General features: G+C 46.2%; 2 protein-coding genes and 1 long non-coding RNA gene across 3 annotated transcripts in view; 2 read left to right on the top strand and 1 right to left on the bottom strand.

The window, feature by feature from the left end:
• LOC130522617 (uncharacterized) overlaps positions 1-18,695 on the bottom strand; it is a 48,008-nt gene that overhangs the window by 9,884 nt on the left and 19,429 nt on the right. The gene's annotated exons all lie outside the window — the stretch shown is intronic.
• LOC130522614 (alpha-2 adrenergic receptor-like) lies at positions 1,266-4,307 on the top strand. Its single transcript, XM_057027165.1, has 2 exons — positions 1,266-3,632; positions 3,720-4,307. Exon 1 carries the CDS (start codon positions 2,006-2,008, stop codon positions 3,290-3,292), a length of 1,287 nt encoding a protein of 428 aa, XP_056883145.1. The 5' UTR covers positions 1,266-2,005; the 3' UTR covers positions 3,293-3,632; positions 3,720-4,307.
• On the top strand, positions 16,313-18,344 carry LOC130522615 (homeobox protein HMX1-like). The gene is made up of 3 exons (XM_057027167.1): positions 16,313-16,650; positions 16,956-17,144; positions 17,842-18,344. Exons 1-3 carry the CDS (start codon positions 16,527-16,529, stop codon positions 18,258-18,260), a joined length of 732 nt encoding a protein of 243 aa, XP_056883147.1. The 5' UTR covers positions 16,313-16,526; the 3' UTR covers positions 18,261-18,344.

Here is an 18,695-nt window from a genome sequence, read left to right as displayed (position 1 = left end):
AACCTGCATGGGAGGGGTACAACAATATTTGCAACAGGAATGGAAGCAGAAGACACAGAGTGAGATTAGCTAAGCAAAGAATTTTAGGTATGAGGTGTTACAGACGGGAGGTTTTGGCCTTAGAGAATATCCCAATCTGGACGAGTCGTCGGCTCATCGGTGATACGTGAGTATTTGGGGGGGTCGGTGCCTTGCTCAAGGGACTCAGCAGTACTCTGAAGATGTCCTGGCACCTCCCCACTAACCCCCGACGCTCAGCTGAAGAGTTCCTCCTCTTCCTTTCTCATCTCTGGATGAGAAACAAGTTGTTTGGAAGGAATCCTGGAAGTGAGGGTAAATTCTCAGGCCCTTCTGACGGATCTGGACCTGCAGGTCGGCATCTGACTGTGAGGTCGTGGGTTCACACGAGACCAGCAGGTAACAGGATGAGGTCACGGCTCATGTCTGCTCCACTGAAACTAAAAATAAATCCCTGAAGCCTCAAATTTCTGGAAATTAGAAATCCTGCCGAGGCTTTAAGCATTCAGGACACAAGGACGGAACTCCAGTTGGGGATCGATGGAGCGGCATCTTCTGCTGAAGGTCAAACAGTTTGACTGTCTTTAACAGCCTCGTTGTTCAATATTCAGCCTAAAGAAATTCAATTTCTCTTAAAATATCTGAGGTTGGATGTGGGAGATTTGACACCACCTAGTGGCGACTGCCCGGATGACAACAACCTTCCTCTCGGAGTATTTGACATTACACCCACAAGTGTTCCTGGTCCGTTAGGAAATCAGCGTCTCTGCAAAAAGAGGGGGACCCGCCTCGATATTTTCATCAACTCCCGCTCTTTTGACACAAAAGTCAGTCATAAATCCAATGAGAATTGATTAAAACTCGGACACACTGGACTCCATGAAACACTTGATAATTGAGCTTCACTCTTAGGTTAATAAATATTGATGAGCAAACGTGCTCTGCATGTCAACAGGATCCTCAAGCTGCCAAAATAAAGTGTCCCATGATTAAGAATGAGTTTACCCGCTCCCACTTCAGGGCCCGTTTGTAATTTGAAAATAAATTAGATCATCTGCCAGAATTTTATGACAGAAAAAAAAATAGATCGTATATTAAAAACACAGGGAAAGTTTCTGGTTGACCCGAACCTTTACATAAAGATTCTGTCACACAAAAAAATGAAATAAAGGCAGATATTTGGCCCCCTGAGTCGTTTTTCCATAAGAATTACGACTATGCGAGTCTCCTTTCCCATTACTAATCACACTTTTATTGCAGAACAATGCGTGTGTGTGTTGGGGGGGATTTATTGGCGGACAATAATGGCGCTACAGTGGTAATATGTTGCGCTTGGACAATAAAATCAGCTTCGCCCCGAGGGCGCCCATAAAGCAGCGGGCATCTTATTCAACCTGTTAACGGGAGAGCAGAGGTAATGGAGATGGATGCTCCTGGAAACGCTGCGCGCACGATCGGAGGGAATGAAAATGAGGATGCGCGAAGGTGGCGGCTGAGAAGCCGAACTCATCTCAGTCTGCGCGGCTCATAAACAAACCTCTTCAGAAACACTCCAGCCCTGCACTTTATCTTGAGCTGCGCTCTTGTGCTGAGAGGCCCGCAGTCGGGCAGGGAAAAAAAAGGGTTTGCACAAATCACCGCGCGTGAACTTTGGTGGATCTCTGGTAAATCAGTGATTTCGGAGCAGCCTTTTTCTTCCCAACAGCATGAAAATGAGGCTGTGTGGCGGGGGCGGGGCAGCTCTGGGGGAGTTTGATGAGAGCAGCACATGGGGCATCATTTGGAGCGCAGCGCAGCGCGCAGAAGGCGGCCGGACATGCGCTCCCCGCGCGCACGGCTACAGCGACCCGAATGAGCCCCCAAAGTTATTCAGACGCGACCCGTTACACGTGATCGGAAACCCTGAAAGACCTGGTCACGCGGGGGGCGCGTGTGCGTGTGCCCCGCGGTCTCTCTATGACGGGGATCGCCGTAACGCGCAGCCCGCATGGAGGCTTTTAACGGCAGCGGCATGGAAGCGTTCACCGTCATCCAGCTGAACGCCTCCTGGAGCCTGGACGGCGGGTACTCGTCTGCGGGCACCGCCAGCATCGCCGCGCTCGTCAGCTTCCTCATCCTCTTCACGGTGGTTGGAAATATTCTGGTGGTGGTCGCGGTGCTGACGAGCCGCGCGCTCAAAGCGCCGCAGAACCTCTTCCTGGTGTCTCTGGCCACCGCGGACATCCTGGTCGCCACCCTGGTGATGCCCTTTTCTCTGGCCAACGAACTCATGGGTTACTGGTATTTCGGGAAAGTCTGGTGCGGGATTTATCTGGCTCTGGATGTTTTGTTCTGCACCTCGTCGATCGTCCATCTGTGCGCAATAAGCCTGGACCGCTACTGGTCCGTTACGCAGGCTGTCGAGTACAATCTGAAGCGCACTCCTAAACGCGTCAAGGGCATCATCGTGCTCGTGTGGCTCATATCTGCCTTCATTTCATCCCCTCCTCTCATGTCCATAGACAGCAACAACGACATGAGCGCTCAGCCCCAGTGCGAGATCAATGACGAGAGCTGGTACATCCTCTCCTCCAGCATCGCCTCCTTCTTCGCCCCGTGCCTGATCATGGTCCTGGTCTACATCAGAATATACCAGGTGGCCAAAACCAGAACCAGGAACATGTCAGAGAAAGACCCCAGGCCGGACGGAGCCACGGTACAGACGGACAACGGGCTCAGCAAAGCCAACTCCCCGTTCCAATGCGAGAGGGAGAACGGACACTGCCAGAGCCCGCCTACGCCCAGCCAGCGCACCGTCACCACGGGGCCACAGACCGAGGACGCCGAGTTGGACGACAGCTCCTCCTCAGAGGGCAAAGGTCACAAGCGGGAGCGGCAGAGAACCGGCGAGAAGCAACCTCCAGAGTCCAAACAGTCCGCGCGCGTCTCCAAGGTCAGCAACAAATCCATCGACCTCTTCGCCTCCAGGAGGAAGCGGCGGCAGAGCTCATCGGCCAGGAAAAAGGTGTCGCAAGCCAGGGAGAAGAGGTTCACCTTTGTCCTGGCTGTGGTCATGGGCGTGTTTGTCGTGTGCTGGTTCCCATTTTTCTTCAGCTACAGCCTCTACGGGCTGTGCAGGGACTCCTGCCGGATCCCTGACCCGCTCTTTAAGTTCTTCTTCTGGATCGGCTACTGTAACAGCTCCTTAAACCCGGCCATTTACACCATCTTCAACCGGGATTTCAGACGCGCCTTCCAGAAGATCCTCTGTAAGTCGTGGAAAAAGTCCTTCTGACGTCACCCATGGCCATCGGCCGCCATCTTGGCGGTCCTGCCAGCTCCAACATTTCCGGCTTTTCGCAGGATTCCCAACATGCATCACGAGCGCCATACTTTATTTTACCGCAGTGCTAACTTTTAGCGTTAGCATGTTGTCCAGTTTAAAGCAATTCTGTTGCGTTGAGAAGAACAAGTTCCCCTTCCTGAAACTTTTCTCGCTTTAAAAACCATCTCTTGTCGTCGGAATTCCTGGTATCAGACTTTCTCGTGGCGGCGTTCCATTTAGCTGAGGGGGCCATTTCCAGTTTTCCACCTTCAGAGAGCAATGTGAAACTTTACACCTGGAACCCTCACAGGTTGTTAATAAATGTATATGTTTATTCGTCCCGAAGAAAACTGTGCAGTTTACAATAAATCTTTCCCTGTATTTGTTTGTTTTAAAGCAATTCCAGGGTGTTACAAAGAAGCTAGCATCAACGCTATGTGTGTCAGTTTTCCCGAGGACCTGAAGCAGAGCCGACCCAGCCTGTTAGCCCCTGAAAGACCGAAGATAATACGAAGATTTGTGTCATTTTGATTCAGGACAGCAATTTTTAGCCTCCCTGAGAGAAGGAGACTAATTTTTTTTTGCATTTTGCACATTGGGATCAGCGAGTCCTCTGAGGTTCCTTCTGGACCATGCGGTCTGGAGAAATCTGTCAGGTTTTTTTTTTTCTTCAAAAATTCTGTCATCGCCGTGTGAACTTTTGCCATCCATGTGTGAGCGTGGGAGTTACACAGGCTCTGACGCGGATCACCTGTGTGTTGTCGAGCACCCTGATGTGTTGCCATGTGCCGGAAATACTGGATAAAAACTGCAGAACCGTGACATAACGAGCTAAAAACAAGTCTTGATCCCTTTGAAACTGGCCTTTTTGTTGAAAAAGCTGCCTCCATGTTGTGATTTTCTCTGTTCTGCCGCGTGCAGCTCGCATCCTTCCTGCCTCCCTCTGCTGTCGTGCAAAAATAAAAGATGACGTCTTCTGCTGTGATGGAGCCCCGTCGCTGTTTTGCCATTTCGCCGGGTGAAAGGAAGGTGCTTGGGTGATTTATGAGTTTTCTATCAGGTGGCCTCAACAGATGAGGTTCAGAAACACCGAGATAGGCAAATTTAGCCTTTTTCACCAGACTCATCGGCCATCACCAGGGAAAAATCCTGACGTTCCCCAAGCTGCTGAGAGCAGGGCCGACTCAGCGCCGTTTCAGGCCATTTGGGGTTGACGAGGAGTCCGACGGCCTCTGCTGCGACGCCACCATGAGCGGTCAAGACTGGTGACTCCCTGTATGTCTGGGAATCGCAGGGAACGCGTCCCCACGGCAACACTTTCTGGTGGGATGGAAAAAACGCTAAATTGAATTCGATATTAAGAAGCAACCAGCTGACTCCTGAGCTGCTACCAAGGGGGGATGAGTACAGGTGCTGTTCCATTAACAGCCATTAGATGGGGTAGAGATGCTAACTGTGGTAGCTAGCATACAGCTAAACCTCCAGAACACACGTTTCCTTATTGGACCAGTTGAGACAATGTGCTGCCTCATCTAATTTGATGGTTTTGAGAGGTTTTATTTTCAGGATTTCAGAGCCTGGATCACTTTCTGACATCAAATCTGGACCCATTTGCTGAAAAGTCCATTTCATCTGCCTGCGAGACTTTGGGAAATGATGGCGCCACACCTGACTGGCCTCAATTTACTGGCATCAGACATCAGACGCCGACAGTGAGGGGATGTGGCTCCACGGTATTACCGTCAACAGATTTATTTGGTATGAGCCTTAAAAGGCAGATGTGAAGCAGGAATGTCTGATTCATGTTTGCAGCTGAGTCCAAACTGAACCACCTGTGGTTTCTGCAGCCGCTCCGGCTTTGATTCTTTAGTAATATTTATCTTCCACTAAATGAAATGGGTTCATAAACATTTCTGATGGGTTGCGACTTCACTGCGATATTCAACATTTCTTATTCAAATCTGCATTTCGGGTTGATTAATGAGCCTCTCTGCCCAAATCAGCCAATATTACATCACGGCGTAACGACGTAGCCACCTCAGACGTGCACAGATATCGCCAAACAACAGTCAGACTCTTCTGATTGAGGATTTTAAAACGACGGTAATGACAGATTAGCGTCTGGTCCTCTGCTGCCCCTAGTGGCCACATCTATGTCTCCACTTCAAGGTCCGGAACCGTGTTGGCTTCCAGCATCTTTCACAGCATTTCTGCAGGAAATATTTGCATTGTTGGCGTCAATATCACGTTGTTGTAGCAACGCCATGCCCAGAAGGAAATGACCCGAGTGGTCCGAACAGCAATGGCCCTCACACAGCGGTCCGACCCCAGACAAATGGACAGAACTTCTGCCGTGCGCAGCGATGATGGGCGTTAAAGATTGTGTGCGACCCAGCAAACGAGGCTGACACACAAGACAACGCTGTTCTGAGGACGCTGGCGTGTGTAAAGAATCGGACTAAATCGAACACTTGTCACATAATCGGACCGAGACCGGTGGGAAATTTTGGGGGCGAAGCTGCGAAATGTTTCACAAATGTTTCTGCTGGAAGCGTCACGCTAGCCAGAAACTACACCCTCGTCTGGGTTTTAATCGTTTCTGCGTATCAGCGCACGCTCAATCAGACAGGCCATATTTTTAACAGGACATCAGAACTTCAGAGTTTAAACGACTCAAACACTTCGCCTCCTGTTTTATTCTGAAGGTGTTTGCACCAGCGTTCTTCGCCGTTGTCGTCCCGTTTGCTGCAGCGAGCTGACGGGGCCTCGTGGCGGGCAACAGCTAACATCATATCGAAGTCCAAAACCAGCTGCCTGTTTCGGTTCTGAAGGCCCAACCGTGACCGTCTAATTGCCAATTCTAATTATCGTTATCTTCTGTTGCTCTGAGCCTCGGGGACAGTCAGTGAAGCATATTTTCTGCTAACTTTGGTCTTTAGCATGGATAAGCACAATCCTTCTGTTCTGGTAATACTACCTGTTGCCTGGGGAGGCGATAGTGAGACAACTAGTCAGGGGACGCTAAGGCCAAGATGATAACATTAGCTTGCTTTTCTCAAGTAAAACAATCTGAAATTTCAGAAAACAGGGGAAAAAATATTTTTGGGAGCTGATAAACTACACTAGTGCTTGTTCTTGGCTAATTAACTGGCTAAATAACCTTTTTTTTTTTTTTAAAAGAAATCAATGTTTTCTGCCTTTTTTTAACAGTCATTGGCTGAAAAAGCTTCTATAGCTTCATGTAATTAAAAGAGCAGAGTGAAGGAGAACATGAAGGACCCCCATCTCCCCCCCGAATCAACGTCCCACATCTGCCCCGAGGCCTCGTGTGGATCATGTGACCATTGTTAAGTGACTCACAGCTGGATGCACCTGCGGCGATGCTTCAGACACAGAACACGACGCATTTCAAGCCCGGCACGACATGCGACGCCCCTGGGGTGTGCACGGAACCGGGGGCATCGATGGATTCAGTGTTGGCAGCAAGAATTGCCTGAGCTAAGAGGTCTGATGTGCTGAATCACAGTGAAGAACACCCTTAAAATGGACGACCGAGGCAGTTAATCAGAGTTTTGATGCACTTTTAAATCAGTTTTGTGCGATTTGAGACGATTTATTCACTGCCAACATTGAGTTACACACAGATGATCAATTAAAAGGTATTTTATTTTTAAAATCACCCTCGTCTCGGTTGTGTCTGTATTAGCATAGCTTTAAGATTCCTCTCATGCCGTTTGAAAAACAACTTCCTTAGAGTACGGACATGCTTGCAGCTCTCAGGCTGACCTTCCAGGGACACATTTGGACGCAACAGCAGCAGCAGAAGTGAGACGGAGACGGACGGTCGGAGGGCATTTGAATGGTAAATCAGCCATTACCCAAAGAGAACATCCTGAAAAGAATCGGCGTGGCGGCCGTCAAACGCGGCGCAGAGTGTATTGAGAGGTAAATCAGGAAAGGAGTAAAAAGAGGAAGCAGATGGCGTCTATTAAAACAGTTAGCCTCATGCTAGCTCTGAACGATCAGCTGTCTGGGGAGGAGGACCAGCTGAGGATTAAAGGACTCCATCAGAAATGATACCGACGTGTTTTCGTCGACAAGCAAACTGCAAATGAGCCGAGCCGCCAGACGAGGCTGAACCAGCTGGGAAACGGCCACGGAAACGCCATCTTCCTCCACACGCCACTCTCCATCTTAATGGGAGCTCGGGTAATTGAGCGTCGCTCGTAAGGCCGCGCGGCAAAGCGCTCGCCGCCGGCTCCTTCGGGGAAATCAGACGCGGGCCGATATCGTTCAAAACAAAAGCTCGTTACAGGAGTCGGCGTTGAGCTCCGCGCTCACGTTTACCTTCCCCTGGAAATTACCTAGCGTTCTTTGCAACTTCGTGGTCCTAAAAGAGAATTTTGAGCCTTTGAATCGGCCAAACTGTGGAGATTTACCACTTTCCCACAGAGCTCACAAACAAATACAGCACACATTGTGTTGCCGACGATAATCGTCATATATCCTTACGTGTTCATACCTCCCGCAGGGATTAATTAACCTCACCTCTTTCATTGAGGATTACATCCTGCACGTATGGGAGATGGTTGCGTAACTCGCCATGTGCTTGAATCGGCCCGTTTCCTCTCCACTCCACCGCCGCTGCGGGAAGAAGCGAACAAAACTGAATTTGCCTTGTAAAACCAACAGTTGTGATGCGTCTGATTAGCTCCGTCAGTGAACAGCACAAGAGTTTCACCCCTGAGCAACTTGTCACAATAAGTTGTTTAATAGATCCGAGGCAGCACTTGGTCTGTTCCGTCACCCACATCCGTGCTCGTAGGTCCACGGATACCCGTAGCCTCGGAATCAGAGAGAATTTCTCTCCTTCAAACAGATCCCCAAGAATAATTACGACATCAAGCGCAATTTATGAGGCTCCTGTGAAGCAGCAGCGAATCCCAGAGCATGAGCGCACATGTGAAAGGCTGCGGCCGCGTTGTTAATGGATGCATGAAAGTAAGCGCGAAAAAACCCCAGAGGCTAACGCAGCCACGCGGCGGTTCCTTTATTACCGGCACGAATGGAATTTCACAGACAGGAGGAGGCCCTTCATCACGGTCCACAAAGCCCCGCTCCTCATGGGGAAAACCCCGGTGGAGGCGTCACCGAAAGAACAGAAGCGCCGCCAGGACTTTAGCAGCGTTCCTGTGGCACAACCAGAAAGGACGAGCTTTAGATGGCAAAAGGATCCAAATCTGCTCCGGCTTTTAATAAACATCTGACTTTAAACATGTTTGCATCCTTGATGTACCAACTAAGTCAGGTCGAGCTAAAGTTGCCTCCATTGTTAGCGTGTTAGCGGTCTGGTCCTGGAGCAGGTGAGTTAACGTGGTCGAGACACAAGCTTTGAGTCCCAAAAAAAGGGAGTTCAGATCAGATCCGATTGTTCATGAATCAGGCAGCAGAAGAAAACACTCAAGCAGAAACGACGACGGATGAAATGACGGCAGCTGTTGTGCAGCACGCTGGGACGTCCAGCGTGTTGGACGCGGGTCATATGGAGTCACGGACGCAGGCCTCCACCTTGCGGCTTATTTATGCCCCCTATCAGGAGACGCTTGGCCGCCTGTTTCTGGCTCTCCAGGTGATTAATTAAAGAGGTTGACCTGTCAATCAAAGGGAAACTTGGGCACCGCGGCTCGGTACTCATCCCTTCGGCTCACCGACCTGAGAGCGGAGCGTCCTTCATCGAGAGCTTGGTGGCGCTGGGCGTCATAAAAGCTGGTTATCAGGGGGGTTGTGTTGCTCCCGGAGAGATTTGTGCAGAGGTGAACGACACACGAGGAGCTGCTTCCTCATGAGGAGCAACGTATTCATCACAGATTCTGACAACTCAGGTCTTTTCTGTATTTCTCATGTATTTATTCACCTCATGCATAATCTAGCACACACACACACACACACACACACACACACACACACACTCACACACACACACACATACACACACTCTCACACACACACACACACACACTGTCACACACACACACACACGGTATAAAGTGGCTTATTTTAAATAATTCAGCAGGGGTGAGAACAGTCAAGGTCCGGACGGGGATGAATCGATCAATGTTCCTCTTTAAAGAGGACAATCAGAGTTCCATCTGATAATTAATCCAGGAAATCATCGATCAACTACTTCAAACTCCAGGAGTAATTTTAAATTCCTCTCACGCTGCAAACCTCAAGAGCGAAAATAGCACAATCTGCATCCTGACCACTAGCTGCTGCTAAATGCAGCACTGCATGTTAGCACGCCTCTCCAGCCGTTGGCTAATAGCCTCTCTGACCTCCACCAGCATCTGGAGCTTCACCTCTCCTGTCAGGATGCAGCATAAACTGCTCAGTTGTGGGATTTGAAGTTTCATTCTGTTAACTCCTGACTCAATTCTGAATATTCACGCGAGGAAGGCCGCGCAGCGTTGCATGAGGAGTCGTCCTTGATGAATTAAGGGGGGGCTCAGATGCGCTCTGCCACATCTCCAACCAGCCATGAATAATTGCCCCAGACTGGCGCTGATCTCCACCGTCAGCCCCGGACAGCTGTTCATTCCAACAGGTGAAACACAACTCTGCTCACCTGTCTGATCCACTCAGACTCACCGTCAGCCGCAGCGCGTTCATACACAAACTTCCAGATGCTGGAGTCACAGTGAGTTGGTCAGTGGATTAAATGTCCTGTAAGTTTGAGTTTGTGTGTGTGTGTGTGTGTGTGTGTGTGTGTGTGTGTGTGGTGGTGGTGGTGTTGGGGGGGGGGGGGGGGGGGGGGGGGGGGGGGGGGGGGTCAGCCACAATGATATGGAAGGTTATTTATTTAAATACTACTTAGATATTAATGGGGTGTTTAAGGTAAGTATTATTTAATTAGTGAGCTAATTAAAAAGAGATTAGAGTTGCATGTCATTTATTTCTGCAGGGCTTTTTCACCACGTGACCTCAGCTAATTACCCATAAATGTGCGACCCACCATCGCCTAAAGGCCCACAAATGAGACTCATCTGTTATATTTAGACAATTATCTCAAACTGATTGGACTTTATCATCATTGGTTCAGACATTGAGCTTTTCTGACCTCTAGCGGTGAATTTAAGGAACTACATAAACACGGGAACTGGGAAATTTAACGAATTTACTCTAAAATGATTTTTTTTAAAAGATACTTAATATTTAATAATCACAGATATGGCTGACATGCATTTAATAGTAATTATAATTTATTTTGGATAAATAAAACAAAAATAAACTTCAATTCACAACCGAGATGGTTACAGTTTTAATGCCGCAAATTGGAACTCGAATTAAAATTGCCTAAAAAGCTCAAAACTCAAAATAACATCACACTTATTTGAAAAGTGTCAGAAATCCAAAATGCTGCTGTTACACTAATTTCTCAGGCATGTAAAGTTGTTTCATTCCCCTAATTATTCAATAATCTGCAAGAAATCTATGTTAAATCTTCATTGGCTGTTTTCAGAGTAATACGGAAAAAAAGAGTTTAAAATTAAAAACAGAATTCCTGCCGTCCGCTGCTGCCACCTGGTGGCGGATTACTGCAAACGCGTGTTGATCCGAATTTGATCCCATAACCTTTCAGCTTTGATCCCTTCCCCCTATTTTCTGATATTTTACTTCTGTCTTCACGGGAGTTTGGTTCTTCACAGATTTCTGAACGTTTTTAGCTCGTTACTGATGAATACATCTGCTGCCGAGGTGAAACCTGCCATTATTTCTGAGACTGATTTTAGGATTGATTCAAAACTGATTTATAAACAAACATTAAGTTTCGTGTCATTTTTAAGATTCCATAACTTTTAGAAATTGACCTTCGGTGCCCTCTGGTGGCTGTCGACGGAAATACCAATCATACTTTTTATAGTTAAACTCGTTTTGGAGAATAATTTTGAATGTTTACATATGCAGCTAAGGACTTGTTTTCATGCCTATATTTATTTTAAAGCGTATAATTGTTTCTCGGTGGGATAATAGACTAGTAATGCTATTTCCTGCTCCCCCGTATCCATTTACAGGTATCGCCGCCTTCAGAGCTGTATACTGACCTCCGACCCCGCTGACCCACTCAACCAGCAGCTTATTCAATTCAATTTAATTCAATATAATGTATTTTTGTATGTATTTCAATGCTCTATGCCTCTCCTCTCCTCTACATGAGCCTGGTCCTGCTCAAGGTTTCTTCATGTTAAAGGGGAGTTTTTCCTGCCACTGTTGCTTGTCTGGGGTTAGGCCCTGGGATTCTGGAAAGCACCTTGAAACCATTCTGATTGTAAAAGACGCTATATAAATAAAGATTGATTGATTGATTGATTGATTGATTGATTGATTGATTGATTGATTGATTGATTGATAACTGTTTTAAATTCTAAAAACGGAGTCACACCGAGCACAATTTCAGGCAAAACAAAATTTTCTGACGGATAATTTAACGTGAAGCGGTTAAAATGCTGGCAGACATCGGTGACGTGGTACCTTTATTTTTATTTACTAAAACAAGGGGTTCTATTAATGTGCATGAGTGACGCTGTTCTACTCAAACTTTATCAAAATTCAGATTCTCCTAAAGTTTTGGATTAATAAAAACCCGCCTTTAAAGATATTTATGAACGTAGCCATTAGCAACTGTTTGACACGTTTTTCATTTTTCTTTAACGAGTTTCAGTCGCATTAGAACCGAACCGAGTCGCGGTGCTTCTAAACCACCATATAAACGTTAAAACGTTTTTTCCCCCTCAAAAAAGTTTGTGTTTTTTAAAAGTAATTATGTTATTTAACCGAAGTACGGGACACTGGAAAAAGGTTTAATCACTGGTTTGAACTGTAAAAATGATGAAAAACTTCAATAAACGGGATTTAAAGTTGTGTGAAACTGATCTAAATTCACTGTTGTGACACTCGAAAAAGCATTTTCCGTTTTAGATTTTAATTAATGTAATTTTTAATTTCCGTCTTAAGATCCTTTTTTTTAAAAAAAAGGATAAAAACAAGCGAATAAAATTCTTCTCACAGCTCAGAGAAATCTTTAATTATAGAAAAGAAAATAGCGGCAAATGCTTTTTAAACTGAAGTTTGTTTGAAACGTCTGCAGGATTTGTCAGTAAAACACAGGAAATGTTCAATAAACTCCGATGTGAAGCTGATTTATGAGAATAATCCAGAATTTGTAGTTTAAACAGAGTAACGAGCATCAATTGACCTCCAGCAGCTTCCCAGCAGCGACGACACATTTCTGGTGTTCTGATCGATCTGATGTCCCGTAAACACACACACACACACACACACACACACCACACACACACACACACAAACACACACACACACACAGAGACACACACACACACACACACACAAACACACAGACACACACACACACAGACACACACACACACATACACACACACCTCAAAAGCTTTTAAAATTTCTGATTCCGTTCCATAACCTTGATTTTTCTTTATAAATCCTCACGTGACTCCATATAAATTAGCTTTTGTTCAACTAATTTAAATTTAAAATTCTTTGAATTTTTACTTTTTAACTCTTTTAGGATGACTTCTGAATTAAATAAGGTGGTTGAAAAATAACAGTTACACTTTTCACTCTTGATTTTACGATTTAAACTGGAATTTTCACTTTCCAAAATTTTATTTTGTTCCTTTTTCATCACAATTTAAATTTATATGATCTTAAACCTTAAAATAAACTCTTAAAAAGTCTGACTTTTCTCAGGACTCTAATATGAATAATCAATAACTAATGCTACTCTATGACTTCATGCATTTGGGTCTTAAATCCAACTTTTCATTCATCCCCATTTTCCAGAACACAAAACTAAATAAATAAAACTTCCAGGAGGGTTTGAAGCCGTTTCCCCTCCCTGGTGCTGAACCGAGGCAGCGCTAACAGGGGTTAATCTGCCATTACAGGGTTAAACAAATGAGGATTAACTGTTTATTCTGGCTGAAATCTGACAGATTCGGACTTTAAAGCTAAATTTAAAAAAGAAATAAATACATAAACTTTTACAACAAGCAGAAGCTTTTTGACTGAGGGGCTGCAAAAAATCTCCCAGGAGGCTTTTGGGTTCGTCCTGAAGGATCTGGGCTCTGGGTTCGGGTCAGCCTGGCTGACGGTGAGGCTAATGGGATTACACTGCACAAATATGTGTCAGTTTAGGTTTGGATAATCTGGCGCTGTGATAATATGAAGACACAAAGTTTGGGGGGAAGAACTAATGCTTTACATTAAGTGCAATTTGTATTCTACTTTAAACCAAAGTTTAGATTTTAAACATAATTCTACCTCTATTAAAACCATCAGAAATCTAACATTTTCCACCAGAATTTGGTTTTAAACCCCAGGAGCTTTTGGATTCAGCTCATATTTAATTTGAATCACCATTATTTCACCTCTGAAAAATTTTTGCAAATTCTAGTCTACATCGTAAAAGCAGATTTTTTTTCCATCCACACAAAATTCAGACTTTGAATTAAAGAAAAATAGCTGCAATTCTCATGTGTAATGATCTCATATTGTACATGGAAACAAACGAAACAGAAGAGCCGTGATTGGTCGACAGCTCGGAGCTGGACGGAGCATAAAGGGGCCTTCTGGTCGACTGACTCTGTCTGAGATGACCTAAAACGTCTAGACCTCAGTGACCTCGTAAACGCCGAAGCATCGTGGGCCACAGCCTGAAGCTCCCGTCACATCCTGATGGGTCCTGATACAGAGTTGCTCCCCATCTACAGTGTCGTCATCTGAACGACGATACAAAGATTCTCCGACTGTCGACAACGTTAAACTGTGCCATCAAAATAAACTGCGACATGTCGATCCTTTACAAATGCTGGAAAAACTTCGTTCAACTATCCGTGAGCACCTGTCAGATGTGAAAAGCACAGGTCCAAAGATCGATCCCTGCGGAACGCCGCTGAAGCTTCAACAAGTGCAACTTTTAAAGCAGTATTTCTAATCTACATCACACAATTGCCACTGAATAAAACACACTTCAGAGCTGCTGCTTCTTCCACAAACAGAGTTAAAGGGAAAACGTCCCTCCCAGAGCCCCCTTTCATCCAAACCTCCACAGAAGTCCCAGAGTGCTGCCCTGCAGAGACGCAGTGGCTCACGCCGTCGGGGACACTGCGCGTTAACAGATGCAGCTCTGCAGTGCGTCAGTCGGGCCGGACAGGGAAGGAAGTGTCGGGATATTCCTGCATGAGCAGAAACATCTGAATTTCATCAGTGTTGGGGGTGGAAAATGCCCAGAAAACAACATTTTCCATTTTTCTGCGTTTTAGTAAATTACTGAAATCACCGAGTCAGGAAACTTCTGAAAATTGGAAACAAGTGACTATTTTTGGGACACAAATTTGGAAGACTGAAAACTTTCCATGTTCTTTTTGTTGCATCTTTTTTGTTTGGGCTCATTCCAGTGGGCGGGGCTAATGTGGAGCCGTGACGTCACACGGGTCCGAGCACCAATCAGAAGTGGACAACAGCTCAGCCGCTGACGGTTAATATTTGACTTTACGTCTCTGCTCGTTCCAATTATTAGTTACAGAAACACATTTTTGTAGTTCATGTGTGTAAAAATGAAATGTACTGAACATGAAATCTGGGGCCAAGTTATTCATTTCCTTCTAAGAGCCACTAGATGATCCAAATAAACACCTTAATTCACTTGGACCTCACATCTAACTGCCATATTTTACTTTATTTGTGCGTTAGTGCTGGTAATAATGCATCACATGCGTGAAATGTTTCTGCATGTAGAAAATCTACATAAAAATGTGGAGGTGTTACACTGTAATCCGGGATTAGGTTGACAAAGAGGCTTTGATAAAGTCAATTTAGTTGCACAAAGAGAATAATTGTGAGCAATTTGTGAGAAACAGAGTCAGGTTTTGTTCTGCATCTGTAGCCGAGCACGTGGGGGAAATTTACTTTCACCCCGTTGAGTTTCTTTACTGATTATTTTAAACATAAATGTTATTTTGGAGCCCTGCAGCAGGAATGTTCTCAGCACTTTGTTCAAGGCTACTTACAGATGAAAGTAAGATTTTCCAAACCTCTGAAATCCTATTATGCTCCAAACGCAGCAGTGTTTTACTCCAGTGTTCACAGCTCAACATTTTTTTCCACCTTCAGCCTCAATAACTCCTGTTGTGGAGCCGGACCGAGCTCCTTCTACGGACATCTGAGGCGTAATCTGTCCAAGAGGCGCAAAGCTTCGCTTCATGTGAGCGTTTAGGGAGATTTGTGAACGTTTGTCTCAGCCTGTTAATCAGTCTGAAAGTGAGACGACGCTCTCCGGCCTGCGGTGGGAGCAGACGCGCTGATTGGTCCTGAAAGCTTGATGGACGGCCTGAAAAACAGGCTCCCGCAGGTTAAAAACAAGTGCACCGCTTCTGAGGCAACTGGGTTCGAAAAGAATAACTGCAACGTTTTAACTTTTGCCACAAAAGTCGCTCAGCCCCGCAGCCGATTTGGAAATTCATAAAAGCTTGATGGTTAAAGGACGAAACAATCATATTAAAAGCAAACCATTTGAATATAAACGAAAGAATACCACAAAAAATCCACAATAAAAAGTGAATTATAACAATTAAATTGTATATTTGCCCCTGCAGCTATCACTCTCATTAGCCCAGAACGTAGCATATCCCCATATCCATGCCAAGTTTTAGCTCAAATATTTATATAAATCGGCTCCTGCCTCGTCTTCCTTTGATATTGAAAGTTCTTTTCAAAGATTAAAGGCGACCATCGGGTTACATGGTTTAAAGCAAACTGGGTTTGCGCACAAACAAATAGTGCACAGGCGGATGCAACCAATAGGCGGTACTGTGCCATTTCTGCAGCTCTCTGCAGCCTAGAGGACAAGTCTCTGACCTAAATACAGCGTCTCTGGCTCCTCCAGGCAGAGTCGCTGAGAGAGGAGTTCTGGAGGGGCGAGGGCTTTATATCGGGAGCGGAGACACCGCAGTCTGGATGTCTGCGCTCAGGCGCTGTGCCGGGGCACAAGACGACACTCCCGGCAGCAGACGAGACGCGCTCTCGGGAATTTACACCGCCGTAGCCAAATCTAAGAGATTTTTCCTTTTCATTGTCTGAGTTTCTATCCACAAGGAGGGTAAAGGAAAAGATGCTGGGCGACAAAGCGCCGAAATCGAAAGGCTCCTCTTTTTATATTGAGAATCTGCTGGGATCTCCGTACAGGAGGGAGACGCGGAGCGCGGAGGTCTGCGCGGGACGACTGGGGAGGAACTGTAAGTCACCCCAGCAATGTTTTTCAAGAAATTATTTGTAGCTTTCGTCTGGTCATTTAAGAAAAAAAAATAGTAACAGTCATTCAGTTGTCAATCACTGAGTCAGAGTCGCGCACATGTGGAGACGCGCCGCTTTATTTACGCCCTGTCTGCGCGTAAAAGGCACCAGTTTTGATTGCTTCCGCACAAATACACAACACTTCCGGCGATTATTTATCATCTTGGTAATAACGGGAGGCAGGATGTTCTTGCTGATAGCAGCTGAAACGTGTGCAGGGTGTGTTCTTGTTCGCGTCCCTCTGCAGGTCCACCGCGCTGCGAGGACCCGGCGCCGGTCAGCGGCTGGGACTCCCCACACTCGAGCCAGCGGGCGGCGGAAAGCGACCAGCCGGCGGGGAGGAAGAGGGAAGATGGTGCGATGGACGGCAGAGAGGAGGAAGAGGAGGAGGAGGCGAGTTCTTCCTGTTTTCCTCGAGAGGAAGGCTGCGATACAGGTGAGCACGGAGATCCAGGACAGGAACAAGAGCTCTGGCCCAAGAACCGAGTCAGCAGACAAAGTTTGTTGTTTTCATTGGGGGAAAGGGACCAAATCTCCCTGGCGCGTTCTAAACTATGAAACTATCCCCGAGTTAGGAGTGAAACGCGTTTACTTAACATCTTTTTGCAATACATTTGTGTAAACCAGTATAACGTTTCAGTTGTCTGCTTACTCCAAGAAATAACGTCCAATTCAAAAAGAGGAAGGATTTCCACATCTTTTGAGATTCTGTTACAGATTTACAAGGGGGAAAAAGTCAAGAGGATGCTTAAAAAAGTTGCCATTTGTTTTCCATTAAAGGCCTGAAGCAGCTGCCTCCGAAGAACCTTTTGTTCAAAGTTTACCATTTTTTGAATTTATTTTGCTCCAAATTAAGGTTAAAATTTAAATCACTGAACCCAACAGTAACAATACTGGACAGATTTCTAATCCCTCCACCTCTGTGTTTGAGCCAGTCAGATTGAAGCTAGGAGGTCACATCAGGAGAATATAATATAATCATGATATGACAGCAGTACAGGTTCGTATATTAGGGGTCTCCAGAGGGGCCCACCCTGTGAGACCCGTTAGCGGGGGCCAGGCCACCTTTAAAGCCGCCCCATCTTCTCCGTCAGCAGCCCTGCTATGTTCACTTGAATCTTCCTTCTTCTCAGGTGACCTGAAACTGGCGCGTAAGAAGAAAACCCGCACCGTGTTCAGCCGGAGTCAGGTCTTCCAGCTGGAGTCCACCTTCGACCTGAAACGCTACCTGAGCAGCTCGGAGCGAGCCGGGCTGGCCGCCTCGCTGCAGCTCACCGAGACGCAGGTCAAGATCTGGTTCCAGAACCGCAGGAACAAGTGGAAGAGGCAGATTACAGCAGACATGGAGGCCAGCGCCACCCCCTGCTGTGCCGGGCAGAGGGTCATCAGGGTTCCCGTGTTGTACAGCGAGAGCGTGGCCGCGCCCGTGGCGCTGAGCAGGCAGGCGGCGCCGCAGATAGTGGGCTTCTCCAACGCTCTGAACTACCCGCTGACGTGTCACTTCACCCACCCGCTGTCGTTCGTAGCGCCACAAATGACGGGACTGGGGTGACTGGCTTCACATGAGAGACTAATAAACACACGGCAGAAACATCTTAATGAAGCTCAATAAAGTTAATTTACTCCTTTTCCAAAAAATTCTTCAGGGTTTTGGTTTTTTTTCCTCCCCAAACGGTAGGAGCTGTCGGAGGAGCCTTAATTTCTGCTTCTAAACCCAGTAAACTATAATATGTCGTGCATTTTGTTGCTACCCTTTAATATTGGGGATATTTAGAGGCGGCGGTATGGAATAAAGGACTGATTAAGTAAATTTACATGCACAATTTATCCAAATATGGCGGATTAGATGCCAGAATGGTTTAATTTCAGGGAATTATAAAATCCTCTCATAACTCAGTTTGGACTGAGAGATGAAAGGAGGAACTAGAAAGCTAAATTGTTGAGAATATCACACCTTAAATGAAAGAAAAAGTCCAATTTAAACAGG

This window comes from Takifugu flavidus, chromosome 3 (genome assembly GCF_003711565.1).
Source record: "Takifugu flavidus isolate HTHZ2018 chromosome 3, ASM371156v2, whole genome shotgun sequence".
NCBI lineage: Eukaryota > Metazoa > Chordata > Actinopteri > Tetraodontiformes > Tetraodontidae > Takifugu > Takifugu flavidus.
Note: the sequence above shows the minus strand (reverse complement) of the source record. Positions and strands in the feature narration are given on the sequence as shown.